The sequence below is a fragment of the Ciona robusta genome, chromosome 7 (genome assembly GCF_009617815.1).
Source record: "Ciona robusta chromosome 7, ASM961781v2".
Taxonomy (NCBI): domain Eukaryota; kingdom Metazoa; phylum Chordata; class Ascidiacea; order Phlebobranchia; family Cionidae; genus Ciona; species Ciona robusta.
In genome coordinates, this window is record NC_143241.1 from 4,853,439 (window position 1) to 4,870,747 (window position 17,309).

Below are 17,309 nucleotides of genomic sequence, written 5' to 3' on the forward strand. Positions count from 1 at the left end.
AATTCGTCTGAGATTTGTACAGTATAATAGGCCTTACGTTTCCCTTGCCTTCCTAGCCTCGCGCGCACCCGCTTGCTGAAGAGAAGCGTCACTCGCCAATTTCTCTCGATTTCGACGTTTGCCTTCTTTTCTTTTCTCTCGAACTTTGTAGGTGTCAATCATTTAAAAATTCTAACCAATCACAGCTTAACTACGTCACGAGCCATCTCCCAAATATGGGCAGACAAAATTCAGTGGACCAAATCGCTCCGCCTACTCTAGGCCCTATAAATAGTAGCCGCGTGTCTACAAAGCTTCAGTTGCCCAAGTGGCGTTTCAGCGTTAGCTGCTCTAAACAAAGCAGAACTGCGCTAGACTGGTGCCCAGGTATCGGTTAATTTATTAATATTTATTAGCAACAAGTACAAAATTTGTTTATTTATATTTATAGCCTTGTGAGACAGTTAAGTCTTTATAAAATACGTGCTGTCCTGAAAACTCAAGGCGACGTCATAGAACCTACCGAGAGGTTCTCTTAGCTGACGTCACAGCCCTCTTTATATACCAACCAGCGCTGGAAGAAGAACCGCATTTGAGCGCGGCGCGCGAATAGAGCGCACACGTGCTACAGAAACAAAACCATGGCACTCACAGAGTCGAGCGTCGATTTAAAACTTGTAAAAAGAGTCCAGTTTGGTATTCTCAGCCCAGATGAAATCGTACGTTACACTTTATTGTATATTTGTATACAATCAATTATCCTTTATAAAACGTATTTTGTTCCTCATGGCTATTAACAACTAACATCGTTATTAATGCCTTTACATACCAAATTAATAATCCATAAATAAATCCATTGTGTAAAAGCTAACAAACAACTTAAATTTATAAAAATTTTTCAAACATAAAAGTGTTTCTTACATTAAAACTGTTACCATAGAAACGCATGTCAGTCACTGAAGGTGGGGTCCAATACCCTGAAGTGTCAGAAGGGGGAAGACCAAAGCTGTTGGGGTTGATGGACCCACGTCAGGGGGTTGTTGATAGAATGTCAAGGTACCATACACACATATATACTATGTAGGCTATAATGTACCTGTCATTTTGCTGCTAATTCCTTTTCTCCTTCCATTTTACTTACTAATCTGACCTTGTTGCTGTATTCAAAGAATTGAATAAACAGTTATGATATGTTACCACATGCAGCCTCTGCTCTTTGTATATGTAAATTGTTGCTGCCATGTTTATTATACATGAATGTAACTAGCTTTAACCTCGCATGACTGGAAAACGACAGTGGTCTGATTTACCTGTCATCTCAAACAGCTCTTCTGGTATTTATTGTGTATCGATGTTTGGATGCCCGATACAGGTTGTCTTCCCCAGGATGAATAACTCACAGCCTTCATTTATCTATTTGACACACATTATTAGGAATAAATTGGTGTTGCCTAGGCCTTTTTCCAATGCAACAATACTATATGAACTTCCATCTACTTGTAGAAGCTGAGAATTTTAGGCACAGAAGTAAAATCATAGGAAAATACGAATAAATGGAATCTTTGAAAAAATGTTTTATTTTTCTAATACATACATAATTATACACTTTATACATATATATATATACTTTATTTTGCAATACTTGAATTTTTAATACAGAAGTAAAAAAGAAATTAAACAGGCGAAATACTTAAATCTTCATAGTTTTATTATTCTGAAACTTGATTTTATACACCAGGTGCCAAACATGCGCTGGCAACATGACTGACTGTCCTGGACACTTTGGTCACATAGAACTTGCCAAACCTGTATTCCACACTGGCTTTCTAACGAAAACAATAAAAGTTCTTCGTTGTGTTTGTTTCTACTGTTCGCGCTTGCTTGTTGAAAAGGTGTTTATATATATATATGCATTGTTTTTATGTTTGTTCAATTAGAATACCCCATCTGAAGTTAATACATTTAGTAAGGAGTTCATATTATAATGGACTGGTTTACATCGCTTTAAAATAATTTCTGGTTTTATTAAAACAACAATACACAAAAGAAGGAGTTTATATTATAATAGACTAGTCAGTAGCTGAAAAACAGAAACTAATACAATTCAATACTGACCAAAATTCTCCACAATCTTCCTACAATGTTTCTATCAATTCAAAAAACTATAAAAAATGTCTTGTAGATGTTTTATCTCTGTATTCATATATAATTTTACATTTTTTTGGATGTATTCATAATAATTTTACATTTTTTTTTAATTTCAGGGAAATCCAAAAATTCGTCAAATCATGGCTAAATCAAAGGGTCAACCCCGTAAGAGGTTAGCTCATGTCTACGAACTTTGTAAAGGGAAGAATATTTGTGAAGGAGGTGAGGAGATGGATAATACATTTGATGTTCAGCAACGTGATGAAGATGAACCAAGAAAGTAAGATTTGTTTTATTTTGTTATTGTTCCCCCTGTAAGTCGCGACTCTGTGATATAAATGATGATATCATATCAACAATATTAAGTGATTATATAATAAACCAAGAAGAAACGAAATCAGTGTTTTGCTTGCTAAGTAGAAAAAGTAAAACAACATATAAATAAGCCTAAGTAAGGTGCTTATACTGTGGGTGTGCAATAAAATATTTATATTTAACGTCTTGCTTATGATAAAACTGAAAACAAAGATAAAAACAAAGAATATATATATATATTTTTATCACTTGGATAGTCAAGTGTCTTTTATTAGATAGAAATTATAATAAAACTAACAACAGAAATATAGAGTTAAAGTTTAATAAGAAGTTGTAAATATAAACAGAGTGGGCCATGGTGGTTGTGGACGATACCAGCCAAAGATTAGACGAGAAGGAATGGAATTAATTGCTGAGTGGAAACATGTGAATGAAGACTCACAAGAGAAAAAGATAGTTGTTTCTGCGGAACGTGTGCATGAGATATTTAAGGTAGGGTATGTGGCACACAATACACACAAAGCTGTATTGCTCTCAAGATGTGTTTTTGTTGGTGCTGCAACCCTGGGAATTTATCGGGAACTTAAAAGACTACTTTACTATTTACAAGTTATATTGTAAAAGGACATATCATCAAGGTTCTGCAGGCTTTAGCTTTTTAAGAATATCAATTGTAACATTGACAATTAAGACCTGAGCGATATATATTTTAACAATCATATGAGTAAAATCTTTTAACGAAATCTTAAATAACTCTGCGAAAATACAGTTACACTTACACTCATAGTTGCCAAACAGAATGCTAAAACATATGGTGTTATCCCTGTTTTAAAAGTGGCATGCCATAAAAAAATTAGGCCTAGAAATTTAATTAATTCCATCTATTAATAAATATCCTTTACATTGTAGAGAATATCTGATGAAGAATCTGAGATCCTCGGGATGGATCCTCGTTTCGCGCGGCCTGAATGGATGATAAACACTGTGATCCCCGTTCCTCCCCTTTGTGTTCGACCATCAGTTGTTATGGGGGGAGGGAGTGCAAGGAGTCAGGTGTGTGGTGTGGATTGTTTGTATTAGTGTGTGAGGGGAATAGTCTTCTTTTCATTCTTTTTTATTTTGGTAGTAAGAAAATATGACATGTTTATATAACTATCCTCCTGAGGTAAAAAAGCTTTGTTAATCAAAATTACATATATATAACAGTTTTTCTCTTGAAGTATTAATTCACTAAAACTATAAATTTTAAATTTATAAACTCATTCGAACGTTACAGGATGATTTAACTCACAAACTGGCCGACATTATTAAAGCAAACCAACAATTAAAACGCAACGAACAAAATGGAACTGCCTCTCATATTATACTGGAAGATGTGAAACTACTGCAGTATCACGTGGCTACGCTATCTGACAACGATATGCCTGGAGTGCCTAAGGTAAGATGGGAATTATGAATATATATATGACACTGTATATGAATGACTCCATAAAGTTAAACACAATTGTCTTCTTTTTTTATGTTGTGGCTCATAAACAAAACAAAAAATCAGTGAAAATTGTTATTCGTTTCCAGGCTTTACAAAAATCGGGCCGTCCTTTAAAATCAATCAAACAACGATTAAAAGCAAAGGAAGGACGAATTCGTGGCAACTTGATGGGGAAGCGTGTTGACTTTTCTGCACGTACTGTCATCACACCTGATCCTAATTTAAAAATTGATGAGGTATTGAATTATAAACAGATTTTTTAGTTTTTTTTCCGAGATAAAACTTAGCTATACAGTAAAACTTTTTAAAAATTTCTTAATAAATTTTAAATAAATAGCTCCTACATCTAGAAATTTACTAGTGTTTAATACAAATATGGCTTATTTAATTTTAAGTCAATGGTTAAATGCATATTAAACAATTATTATACATCATACAATTCCATTGTTCCCCACGCTATAAGTAAAACTACTTAGGAAAAGTGTCAAATAAAACCTGGCTGCGAAACACATACAATATATATTAGCTCATATTGAGTTGCCAATATAGCTGAAGTGTTACTGTTATACATCATATAATCCCATTATCCCCCACATAGGTTGGTGTTCCACGATCCATAGCTTGCAACATGACGTACCCGGAGATTGTGACTCCTTTCAACATAGAGAGGATGCAAGAACTGGTTCGTCGTGGCAACAACCAGTATCCAGGAGCAAAATACATCATCCGTGACAGCGGGGATCGAATTGATCTTCGATATCATCCGAAACCTTCTGATCTTCATCTGCAAGTTGGATACAAGGTGAGGATTAAAGGGTTTACAAATTCTTCTCTTGTGTGCAGAGGGATCAAATGTGGGGACCCAGATTACGCAGGGCTTTTTTAATAATCAGTAAACATTACAACCAACAAAGTTACTTGTTACACAGGATTTAAGAAGTTATGGTGAAAATTAAATAATCTTTTTTGTGCATATTGAGTATATTTAAATAAAAACAGTTTTGGTTTTTTGGCAAATAACATAACTTTTACCAAGCATTTTAGTTCAATCAGTTGTACAATTTAATTTCCAATGTAATTCATGATTTTTTTTGCTGGTATGTGATCAAATTTTTTCTCTAAACAAACTTACATTTATGATAGGTTGAACGTCATATAAAAGATGGTGATGTCATAGTGTTTAACCGACAACCTACTTTGCATAAAATGTCAATGATGGGACACAAAGTTAAAGTCCTTCCCTGGTCAACCTTCAGGTGAATATAATTACATCTATTTAACACTGACCCAAATCTCAAACTCTTTTGATGGAATCGACTAACATTGGCCTAAACCCCAGGTATCATGGTGTGCCTCGCTGTAGGACATCTGTAATGTAAAATAGGAATCAAAAATTTTCTTTGCAAGCCTTTTTTTTGTGACCATATAGAAAATATATTTACTTTATAACCTATACAATCTAGTACTTTTTTTATATTATAAAGTTTGTTCAACTGTATAAACTAGCTACAGTAATTGCAAGGTCTCAATTTTATCCAAACTTTATCTCCTATAATCTATGATAAAGTCTGTTAGTTACGTGTTTATGTTACTTACTACAATAAAATCGTTTTTTACAACAGCTATGTTATTATGCTTGGTAGCAAGAGTAGCAGAATTCCTGGTATGAATGGTCAAACAAATTTTTTAGAATGAATTTATCTGTGACCACCCCATATAACGCTGACTTCGATGGTGATGAAATGAACCTCCATGTTCCGCAAACCATGGAAACGAGAGCCGAGATCCTCCAGTTGGCGATGGTGAACAGGATGATCATCACTCCTCAAAGCAATCGACCCGTCATGGGAATCGTGCAAGATACGCTGACTGCTGTTCGTAAAATGACCAAACGAGATTCATTTATTGAAAAGGTAAATAATAAATATTGGATTGAATTTTTAACAATATAGTACTGTGGGGTAAGATGGGATTTTGTTAGCACCTAAATCCCATATTACCTGAAAATTTCTTTAAGATTTAACCATGCTCCTTCAGAAGAGGGATTCGGTTATGTAATTTTGTAAATATTCTTTGTTTACTTCCAAATGAAAAGAGGTTTTTATAGTCTGTTTGAAGCAGCCATTTTCATTTGTTGCAAATTTGTTCATTAAATTTTGTTGGAGAATTAGAGATTGATTAAAAAGGTGAGAATTGGATTAGGTAGTATCGTAAAATTCTGCTGAATTGCTTAAGTATTAAGCAGGATGGCTTCTTTCCTGTATAAAGTGTGAATATATATATGATACCAGCTGGTCCTTTAATGTGGTATTTTATTGTTTCAAAAACATGAATGATCCAGTATGATACAGAAACTGGTAGATTTTTGTCCATATTTTGCCCATAATACAAAGAGTTTTTAAAACAGTTTCAACACAAATGTGCACCAAATAAACAACTGGACTTCAAAACTTGGCAGGGAAATTAGACATAAACAATTTTAAACCATTTTTTTATGAATTTATTACTTGTTAGTTTAAATTGACATAAAGCACACATTTCTTTTTCTATGATGCTACTAAAATTGATGAAATTAGAAATTTCCTGTTCATTTTTAAAACCTTCCAATCTTAAGAATTTTATAAAGTTTTTGGTCGACAAAGAAAGAAAACCTGTTGAAAGATACAGAACTGAGGACAAGTCATTTGATATGCAAATTTCCACCTAAAGTTATTATAATTGCCCTTGCTTGAATGTTGATGTGTTTATTGTTGTTTTTTTCCATCTCAGCCCGACTTCATGAACTTACTAATGTACCTTGGTGACTGGGATGGGTACATCCCCCAACCTGCAATCCTCAAACCAAAACCTCTATGGACGGGGAAACAACTCTTCTCGCTCATTATTCCTCCTGGGATTAATTGCATCCGGAACCACAGCACTCATCCTGATGGTGAGGACTCCGGACCTTACAAACACATATCGCCGGGAGATACAAGGGTAAGTGGGAAAAAAAAGAATATTAAAATCTTCTAAAAATCTTTTTTTTTCAGATGTTTTATATATTATATATTTTATATATTCTATATCATTAAGTTTTACAAGTGTTGCATATTTTCGATGTGTTGCTTAAAAATTCTTCTTTTAAAACTTCCCAATTTTGACTTTTTATAGCAATAAGTTTTACAAACTTATTGTAGCTTTGTATTCTTCACTAAAGCACATTTGTATAAATAAAGATAATTTTTTGTAAAAAGGATTTTAATTTGTTTAAAGTATATATATAATTTTTGCTCATCATATTTATTACGCAACACACAGGTTCTAGTAGAGAATGGAATCTTACTGAGTGGCATCATATGTAAGAAGTCACTTGGTACCTCATCAGGTTCACTGTGCCACGTTGTTGCTCTGGAAAAAAATGCTGATGTTTGCCGGGAGTTTTACAGCAATATACAGGTAGCTTTGTGGAACATGATTGGAATTATATATATCCAAATATTTATTCTGTCGCTACCAACTGCCAGGGCTAGCATAATTCCAAAAAATTCCAAAAGATCAGTTTAAAACTGTTTATGCTGATGTTTTTCCCCAACATTATTATTAGTTCAATTAAAACTGCTTATAAAAGTAGTTATGTAAAATTAAAATACGTATGAGAAAATTTTCAATTTTGTATACTTTATTTTAAAGTAACCTTTTTGTTAAAATTTTCTGTGTTTAATAATTTTTTAAATATAGCCTGACTATGACCTCACAATGTTCATTGTCCACAGACATGCGTAAACAATTGGTTGATGATAGAAGGTCATTCAATCGGTATCGGAGATACAATTGCAGATGCTCAGACTTACCAGGATATTCAAACTCAAATTAGGAAAGCCAAGCAAGAAGTCATAGAGGTAAATCACGCTCAGATTTTTTAGTGGGCCTGTGGAATATGAAATCAAGTAGAAAATTAATATTTTAATTTTAGCCATACGTTTTCTACTCTATGTTTTGCATAGGATATACGATAATGAAATGTAATTGCTTCTAATAAAAAAAAAAATAAAAAAAAAATATAAACGAAATAAAAAGCATGTTACTTTTACATTGTTCTGGCTAATTCCTGGAAATTTAACATTGTTCTGGCTAGTTTCTATCTACAGGATGATTTATAATACATCAGATACTGCTATTACACACCCACAACCCACAACCCACAATAAAACTTAATGTTTTACCCACCCACCCAGGTTATAGAGAAAGCACATAAGGAGGATTTACAACCGACACCTGGTAACACATTGAGACAAACGTTTGAAAATCAAGTCAACAGGTAGGTTTTCATTAAATGTGGTTTGTGTTGTGCAACATGCTTAATGAAAATATTCGTTGATAAGTAATTTAATTCTATTCAAACAGCAATCTAAATTTCGACTTATTTAACATCAGTTTTAGAGTAATAGGCAAACTTTGGCTAAAACTTCAGGTAGAACTCCCATTGTGTGTCATACTGAAAACTTCATAGATTAACAGCATTTAAATAAAACAGACATACAAATTGTAACTATTGATGGTTTTAGAATTCTGAACGATGCTCGTGACAAAACTGGTTCGTCAGCTCAAAAAAGTTTGTCTGATTTCAACAACTTTAAAGCCATGGTGGTGGCTGGATCTAAGGGTTCAAAAATTAACATTTCTCAGGTAATTTATTGAATTTAAGAGCTTTATTGTTATGTTATAATTTATTTAAACTTTCATGGAAAATCGGATGCTTTTTTTAAAATTTAAAATGTCAAAATTTCATAAATATTGAATTTTTTAACCTATATAATACTCAAAACTCTCAAATGAAAACAATTTCCCATTCCCAGGTCATTGCTGTTGTGGGGCAACAGAACGTTGAAGGAAAACGAATTCCTTTTGGTTTCCGTCATAGAACACTTCCACATTTTATTAAGGTAACGCTTTACAAAATAAACTACATTTTTTGTCTACGCTATATGTTTATGTGGTATTTTGGCCTTAAGGGTTTTTCCGATAGATGCGGGTTGCTTTGGTGCTGTTCTCTGTTATATATTTGAATGCCATTTTTATACTGTATTTCTCCCGTTTATTTTTATACTGCATTTGTTCATTTAATTTGTGTATTGTATTTACACCTGTCTGACCTGTGTATTGTATTTACAACATAATTTAAAGTTTTGAACAGTTGTTGTCATTATCAATATTCTCTCTAAAACCATATTTTTTTACCTTATAAAAAAGTCCAAGACCATTTCTTATACTTCAGGATGATTACGGTCCAGAAGCTCGTGGTTTTGTTGAGAATTCATATCTTGCTGGTTTGACTCCAACAGAGTTTTATTTTCACGCTATGGGAGGAAGGGAAGGTCTCATTGACACTGCTGTCAAAACTGCAGAAACTGGTAGGTGGTATTTCTATGTCAATTTTTGTATATGTTTCATGCTGTATTCTGTATGAGGGTATGGTGATATGTCTATTGTATCCAGAAATAGTTTTTAAGTCACCTATGCTGTGTTATAACATGAAAAGATGTATGTGTGTTCAGTGTTCTGTCTTGTGTCCAAGCAGGTACATATGATACAACTTGAGGTGTATTTCGTGTATAAATACAGTATTTATGTGTGGTATATAATATACACCCATTTTATAACTGAACAGTATGCAAGAGATGTATTAATAGTTGAATATTAGTATTACATTTGTTTCCGTTGTATAAAAAGATACCCATGTCATGCTATATAACTAAATACCATGTTATAACTTGGCAGTAATTATGTGGGGTATGAAAACATCCCATATTTTTTATATAAAATACACCATTACACAACAGGATACATCCAGAGAAGATTAGTTAAAGCCATGGAAGCGGTGATGGTGAGATACGACGGCACTATACGTCAGTGTAATGACTTCATGATACAACTGTGTTATGGGGAAGATGGGTTGGCTGGCGAGAAAGTGGAATTTCAAAACCTCGCAACTCTTAAACCAAGTCACGCCACTTTTAATAAGGTGTGTAGAATATGTATTGTTTGCATGGTGGTTTGTTGGGTGTTGGGTAAAGAAAAAATATGTTTTACAGAATATAATCTGATTGCCTTTAAACTGTCTTATAGATTTATCAGCGTAAATGTCACAGTAATATATGATTGACGTTACCCATGTTTCATGAACTCACTGTAGTCTCACATAATGAACTACTTTATGAGTGATGTGTATTATATAGCAACTTTCTAAACTGTATGGATAAATAGGCAATGAATTCACTACATGACTGCTTTGGAATTCATTACTGAGTATTAAAACTGAAAAACCCAAGTCAAAATATTGTTAAGTAGCATGTCAATAGATCTATATCGTAAGTTTTGTGCCTAAGAGTGAGAATTATTTTCATTAATCCTCTGCTTGTAGAAATTCCGATTTGATTATTCCAAAGAGCGTTTCATGCGGCGTTGCATGAATGAAGACGTTGTAAGAATGATACAAACTGATGTCACCATTCAACAAGAATTAGAAACTGAGTTCGATCAATTACAACAAGATCGTGAAAATATTCGAGCCATTTTCCCAACTGGTGATAGCAAGGTAGTGTAGCTTCATTAGGCAATTAATTAAGAGTTTAGTGGTTGTTTTATGTATTAATATGTAATTAACATTGCAATGAAGTTAGCATGAATTAATAAATGTAACTTGTTTATCATTGCGTGGTGGGGCAGCAACCTTAGTTATAACTCAGGTGTTCTGTTTCATCCCCTAACCACTAAGCCATAGTGCCGGAACAAAATAGAAATAGAATCATCACTTATTTTGAATCATTCTAAAAATTTTGCCAAATAAAGCTAAATTGTTTCAAATTCAGAATTAAACTGGAATAATTTCAATAGACAAAATAAATAAAAATGTTAACAAAGTTTTTTGATTTCGTTTCCCAGGTTGTCTTGCCTGTAAACCTGAGTCGTTTAATCTGGAACGCACAAAAGATTTTCCACATTGATCTTCGTAGCCCGTCCAACCTCAACCCACAGCGTGTTATTGAGGGTGTGCGAGATTTAAGTAAGAAGTTGGTGATTGTGTGTGGTGAGGATAGATTGAGTAAAGAAGCACAAAGCAACGCTACTCTGCTATTCAATGTTCATCTAAGGTAAAAAAAATGTGAATGCTGAGAATATATTGTGATACTTAATTAAAAGTTTTAAAAAAGAAGAAAAAGCTGTTGTTTTTGTACTTTTTTATATTTCCATCACTTTTTGCTGTCAACAGTTTGTTTTTTTGTGAAAAAAACTTGTTTAAACTTTTGTCTTTATATGCATTTGTTTTATGTTTTCTATGAAAATCTTTATCATCAATCATAACAAGTTTTATTTAAAGTTGTTTTGGTGTGCCATTCTTTAGAAGTGCTTTTTATACAAACCATAGAAATAAAAAAAAACAACTTAAGAGATAAATGTTACCTATTTTTCTCCTTTCCCTACCATAACACCATTCCAACTTGCCCCAGGTCCACCCTATGTTCACGGAGAGTAGCCGATGAATTCCGTCTCTCAGCTGAAGCGTTTGAATGGATCCTCGGTGAAATTGAGACCAAATTCCAACAAGCGCAAGTCCACCCTGGTGAAATGGTGGGAGCTCTTGCTGCCCAATCCCTTGGTGAACCAGCCACACAGATGACCCTCAACACTTTCCATTACGCTGGTGTGTCAGCGAAGAATGTGACGCTTGGTGTGCCGAGGTTAAAGGAATTGATTAACGTCTCAAAGAAACCCAGGACCCCCTCACTCACAATATACTTGATTGGCCCAGCTACTCGGGATGCACAGAGGTGTAAGGTGGGTGACAATGTTTAACTTCTTACATTACTGAAAATGGTTTGAGTTTTTTAAACTGAACAGTTTGAAATCAAAATTGTATCTTACATATGGGCTATTTTTTGCCATCATATTATTTATAGACATTGTTAGAAATCACTACAATATCATTTTACTCTACTGTTGTGAAATTAAAAACAGTTAAAAAATTTATTACACACAGGATGTTTTATGTCGATTGGAGCACGCCACGCTACGTAAAGTGACAGCCAACACTGCAATTTATTACGACCCTGACCCCATGAATACAGTCATTCAAGAAGATCAAGAATTCGTGAACGTTTATTATGAGATGCCAGATTTTGACGTCACAAGAATTTCTTCATGGCTGCTTAGGATTGAACTTGACAGAAAGAGAATGACAGGTCTGTCCTTCTTCGTTGGGAACATTACATTTGTTTTAGATGTGTTTGTTATATTATTTACAATACGTTTTACGGGCGACCGGTATTGTTTTTAAGATTAATACAATAATTGTGATAAGTTTAAAACTGATGTGCTAAAACATAAGATCTTACCCCTGTTTCAGCAATTGGGGTAAAATGCAACCCTAACCTTACATTTATAGATGTCACCTTCACGTATATATCATGTTATACACAGATACATTATTTTTACATCACAGATAAGAAACTGAGCATGGAACAAATTGCTGAAAAGATCAGCGCAGGGTTTGGAGACGACTTGAATTGCATTTTCAACGACGACAATGCTGAGAAACTCGTGCTTCGTATTCGGATCATGAACAGGTGTGTGTTGAGACAATTTAAAATGACATCACGTCCTAACAAGTGTATCATAATTCATAATGTCTGTTGAGGAAACAATTTAAAATGATCGACAGCGACTCTAGTCTTAACAAGAAATGATAGGGTGTTTGATCCACTTGTTTAACAAGTGTAGCATAATTCATATTGTCGTTGACTGAATAAAAATTCAGTTTGTAAACTTAAGTCCCAGTTTTATCAAGCTTTAGAAGTTAACATCAAACATTGCAGTATTTTAAAATTACTTTGTTTTATATTTAAAAGATTAATTTAAAAAAATGAACTTTTTTGAGTAAATCCCATAAAAAAAACGTTGTATCCAACTTTTTTTTAGTGAGGAACAAAAAGCAGATGAAGACACAGAAGAACAAACTGATAAAATGGAAGATGATGTCTTCCTGCGTTATATTGAAGCTAATATGTTGACTGACATGACATTGCAGGGTATTCCACAAATTGCAAAAGTAAGCCGTAAAATAAATGCTATAGTAAAATATTAGTAACAGCCAATACACTATTGGGGTGCAACAGCCACAACAATTTCCCCAGTAAAGTTTGGGTTACAAAAATAAGTTATGTTGCACAAGTGTGTGGTCTTCAGTAAAGCACATGTGGTACCTCAAACATAGAATACTTAAGCATTTGTTAATTGGTGAATTTTATTATTTTAACACCATCAACAGTTGGACAGACAAAAAAAGAGACTTCTATATTAGTTTAAAATCATACCTCAGCTTAATTTCGCCTTCTTGCTTGAGTGAAAATATTTTTACCCGACTTTTACAAGCCATAACAAATACTCTCTCATTTAACCAGGTGTACATGCATTTACCTAAAGAAGAAAACAAGAAGAGAATTGTGATAACAAAAGAAGGAGAGTTTAATGCAGTCCAGGATTGGATCCTGGAGACAGATGGGACAGCTTTGATGAGGATTTTATCTGAGAGAGATATTGATCCTGTCCGAACTACTTCTAATGATATTTGTGAGATCTTCTCTGTAAGTATTATGATGCTAACCAGTGTTAAATATGTTTACAGTAATATGCATGTATAGTATGCACAGTATATGGAATACCAGTTCAGTATACAAATGAGCATACCTGACAGCCCTCTCGAGTACAGTAAAATGTGACAAGGATATTTTAAATGGTATAAATTTGATTGTATATTGGTTTTTCACTGAATATTAAATATATTGCTTTTATTTTGAAACAATTTTGTTTCCTTTTTTAAGGTTCTCGGAATAGAAGCGGTGAGAAAAGCTTTGGAGCGGGAAATCAACCACGTCATATCTTTCGATGGTTCATATGTCAATTATCGTCATTTGGCGTTACTATGCGAGGTTATGACATCAAAGGGACACTTGATGGCGATCACGAGGCACGGTATTAATCGTCAAGAGACAGGGGCGCTGATGAGGTGTTCGTTTGAAGAGACGGTCGATATTTTAATGGAGGTGGGTTCGACTGTTGTATAACAGAAATGTTCTGTTTATTACACCAGTTTACAAGTTACTACATATGTAACTTTGTGATTGATTTTTTTATTTTCTAAATATTTAATTTCGATTACCAATAAAAATTCATTATATTGAAGCAATTGCCAAACTGAACAGCTAAATCTACATTGTTTTGATTTCCCATTAATATTGAATAGATCATGCCTTTTGAATATTAAACACAGACAAATTCTCAAACAAACCTATCATTGTCCTTTTTCAAAGACCGGAATGAAATTTAATATTCTGTATGACGCCACACCTTTTGAACCAGAAGTAACATAATATGTTAAAATTCCACAATGTTATGACAAGGTTATATCATATGTTACGTGTTTACAGTCAATTAAGGACAGATAAACTTAGTTGTATTTATTAAATTTTATCTTTTAAGCTAGTTTAGAGAACTTACTGGCAGCTCTGGTATAATTAAAAACTTGTCATAAATTCAAATATTTCTTTGCCCAGGTTTTAAAATGAGAGTTAAAATATAATAAATTTATTTATTTTTCGCAGGCTGCTTCTTCAGCAGAAACTGACCACATGGATGGCGTGTCTGAAAACATTATGCTTGGCCAGTTAGTACCGGGTGGAACCGGTTGTTTCGGGTTATTACTGGATGCTGAGAAGTGTAAATATGCAATGGAGATACCGACTAATATTGGGGTTGTTGGAGGTTAGTTGGTGTTACTTAATATTTAATATTTTCTAGCACACTGGGTGTTAGGCCTCTGTGTGAATGATTGATTTCAAAACTATGCTATACACAGAGTAAATTAAATGAGTAAAATTTTATGCTTAAAGCTGTAGTTTCCCAATGTAATTTATATTAAAACCATGTACAACAGTGGATAATAAGAAAAAACATAACTAGTCACAATATAAGTAGAGGGTCAGCTAACAATATGTGTCATTTATAGAACTTTACTTACTAGCAATAATATATTTATTATTAATAATTTCAAACTGAAGTATTAGTAACTTAACTGTAATGTTTTTTTCTTAGGAACTGGAATGTTCTTTGGTTCCATGGCTTCTCCAAGCTCCATGTCTCCAGCCATGACACCATGGAACAGTGGCGCGACTCCAGGATTCAGCGGCTCCTTTACACCTGGTGGCTTTGGCTCCGGCATGACTCCAAGTGCGGCTTCTTTCTCTCCAGCCCCCACAGAGAGCTCTGGCTTCTCACCCGGCTTTAGCCCCTCATGGAGTCCAGCTCAATCCCCCGGCCCATCAAGCCCCGCATCACCATACATTCCTTCACCCAAGCACTCAGCTATGTCACCCAGCTATTCCCCTGTATCACCCGCATACGAACCCGGAACCCCAGGCACTCCACAAAGTCCAAGCTACACCCCAACAAGCCCCGGTTATTCCCCAACTTCACCCCGATATTCCCTACGAGCCCCAGTTACAGCCCCACTTCCCCGTCCTACTCACCCACCTCCCCCTCATACAGCCCCACATCACCCTCTTATTCACCAACAAGCCCCTCATATTCACCCACCTCACCAAGCTATAGCCCCACATCTCCAAGCTATAGCCCCACCTCACCCAGCTATTCACCCACTTCACCCTCTTACAGCCCAACATCCCCAAGTTACTCCCCACCAGCCCCTCTTACTCCCCTACTAGCCCCAGCTATTCCCCAACCTCCCCCAGCTACTCACCCACGTCACCCAGTTACTCACCCACGTCACCCTCCTACAGCCCCACCAGTCCATCTTACTCCCAACATCACCCTCTTATTCCCCCGCCAGCCCCAGTTACTCACCAACCTCTCCTAGTTACAGCCCTGCATCGCCCAGCTATTCCCCTTCAAGCCCAAAATACTCCCCAGCAAGTCCATCTTACAGCCCAGCATCTCCAGAGTACAGCCCATCGAGTCCAAAATATGCACCATCATCACCATCTTACTCCCCTGCCTCCCCATCCTACAGTCCATCCTCACCAAACTATTCTCCGTCCAGTCCCAAGTACTCACCATCAAGTCCATCTTATTCACCCGCAAGCCCATCATACTCACCTACAAGTCCATCTTACTCTCCTACGAGCCCTGGCTATTCCCCTCCTCCCCAAGTTATTCCCCATCTAGCCCAGGAGCATCAAGTCCTGCATACAGCGGCCAAGCTGGCTACTCTCCAAGCAGCCCCTCTTACTCACCAACAAGTCCCTCATATTCCCCGGCCAGTCCCCAGTACACTCCAACTAGCCCAACATACACCCCAGGAGGTGACCTCTCTCCGGCTTCACCCAGCTATAGCCCTACTTCCCCAGGTGCAGAGAGCCCAGCTAGTCCATCATACAGCCCAACAAGCCCTTCTTACAGTCCTGCAAGTCCAATGTATTCTCCTACCAGCCCTGGTTATAGTCCTTCAAGTCCAGGTTACAGTCCTGCATCGCCAAGTTATACACCAAGCACCCCAGGTGGTGGGCAACACCAAGGTCAAGCTGAAGACAGCGACGACGACTAACTACAACAATCTATGCACATTATGTTGCTAGTGAAGTGGCCACGGTTCCAAAAACACTGCAGAAAAAAAAACCATAGAACAAAAAAACAGTGCAAAAAAAGACTTCTAAGGCGTGTTGTATTCTTTTCACCGAGTGTATATTCGTTATTTACTAATTTCTGTTAATATTCATTCAAATTTCCGCTTTCTGCCAAGTATAATTTTGTACAAGATACAGAATTGAGCTCTTCGTGTTTCGCAGTGGGTAGGAACAACTGATATGTGTACAACATTTTCAGAAGTGGCTCTAATGTTTTAACTTTAAAGTGAAAAATAAATGAAAATGAACACAATGTCATAAATTTTTTGACAGAAGTTAAATCAAGACAGACTTTTTGTAAGAATTAGTGACTATAAATAGAAACGGTAGTACGCCTACTGTTTTTGCAAACTGCTATTGGACCCAATACTGGTAGAGAATACAAAAGATTCAAAGGTTCAGCTGTAATGTTTGATTGTTTATATACATCGGACAAAGAGTTGCACTGCTATAGTTAAAACAGATGTTTTCATCTGCAACTGCTATCTCATGACCCATTGCGAAATCATACAGTTTTATCTCGTGGAACAGGGCTCGGGGTTGCCTTGTTCATTATTTTGCGTTTTTCTTGACCTCTCTTCAGCACCTTAGTTGCTTTTATACCATGGCGCCCTCGTTTTATACCGATTGCTTTTATGAGAGAGCGAAAGAAAAAGGGATATATAATGGGTCTCCAAACATATCGTTTCTCTTCACCATTT

At 35.4% G+C, this 17,309-nt stretch overlaps 1 protein-coding gene across 1 annotated transcript; it reads left to right on the plus strand.

The window, feature by feature from the left end:
- Positions 1–302: 302 nt before the first annotated feature.
- On the plus strand, positions 303–16,861 carry LOC149734037 (DNA-directed RNA polymerase II subunit RPB1-like). The gene is given in 33 exon segments (XM_089880396.1): positions 303–698; positions 920–1,035; positions 1,718–1,871; positions 2,244–2,407; positions 2,790–2,934; positions 3,352–3,495; positions 3,719–3,880; positions 4,018–4,167; positions 4,530–4,733; positions 5,075–5,187; positions 5,622–5,844; positions 6,701–6,910; positions 7,232–7,369; positions 7,687–7,812; positions 8,149–8,231; positions 8,479–8,599; positions 8,770–8,856; positions 9,189–9,324; positions 9,754–9,935; positions 10,335–10,508; positions 10,856–11,064; positions 11,422–11,749; positions 11,952–12,153; positions 12,414–12,537; positions 12,890–13,019; positions 13,372–13,554; positions 13,792–14,013; positions 14,572–14,731; positions 15,062–15,448; positions 15,451–15,657; positions 15,660–15,782; positions 15,785–16,117; positions 16,120–16,861. Coding segments are annotated over 33 exon segments (5,928 nt in total). The 5' UTR covers positions 303–620; the 3' UTR covers positions 16,530–16,861.
- The last annotated feature ends 448 nt before the right edge of the window (positions 16,862–17,309 follow it).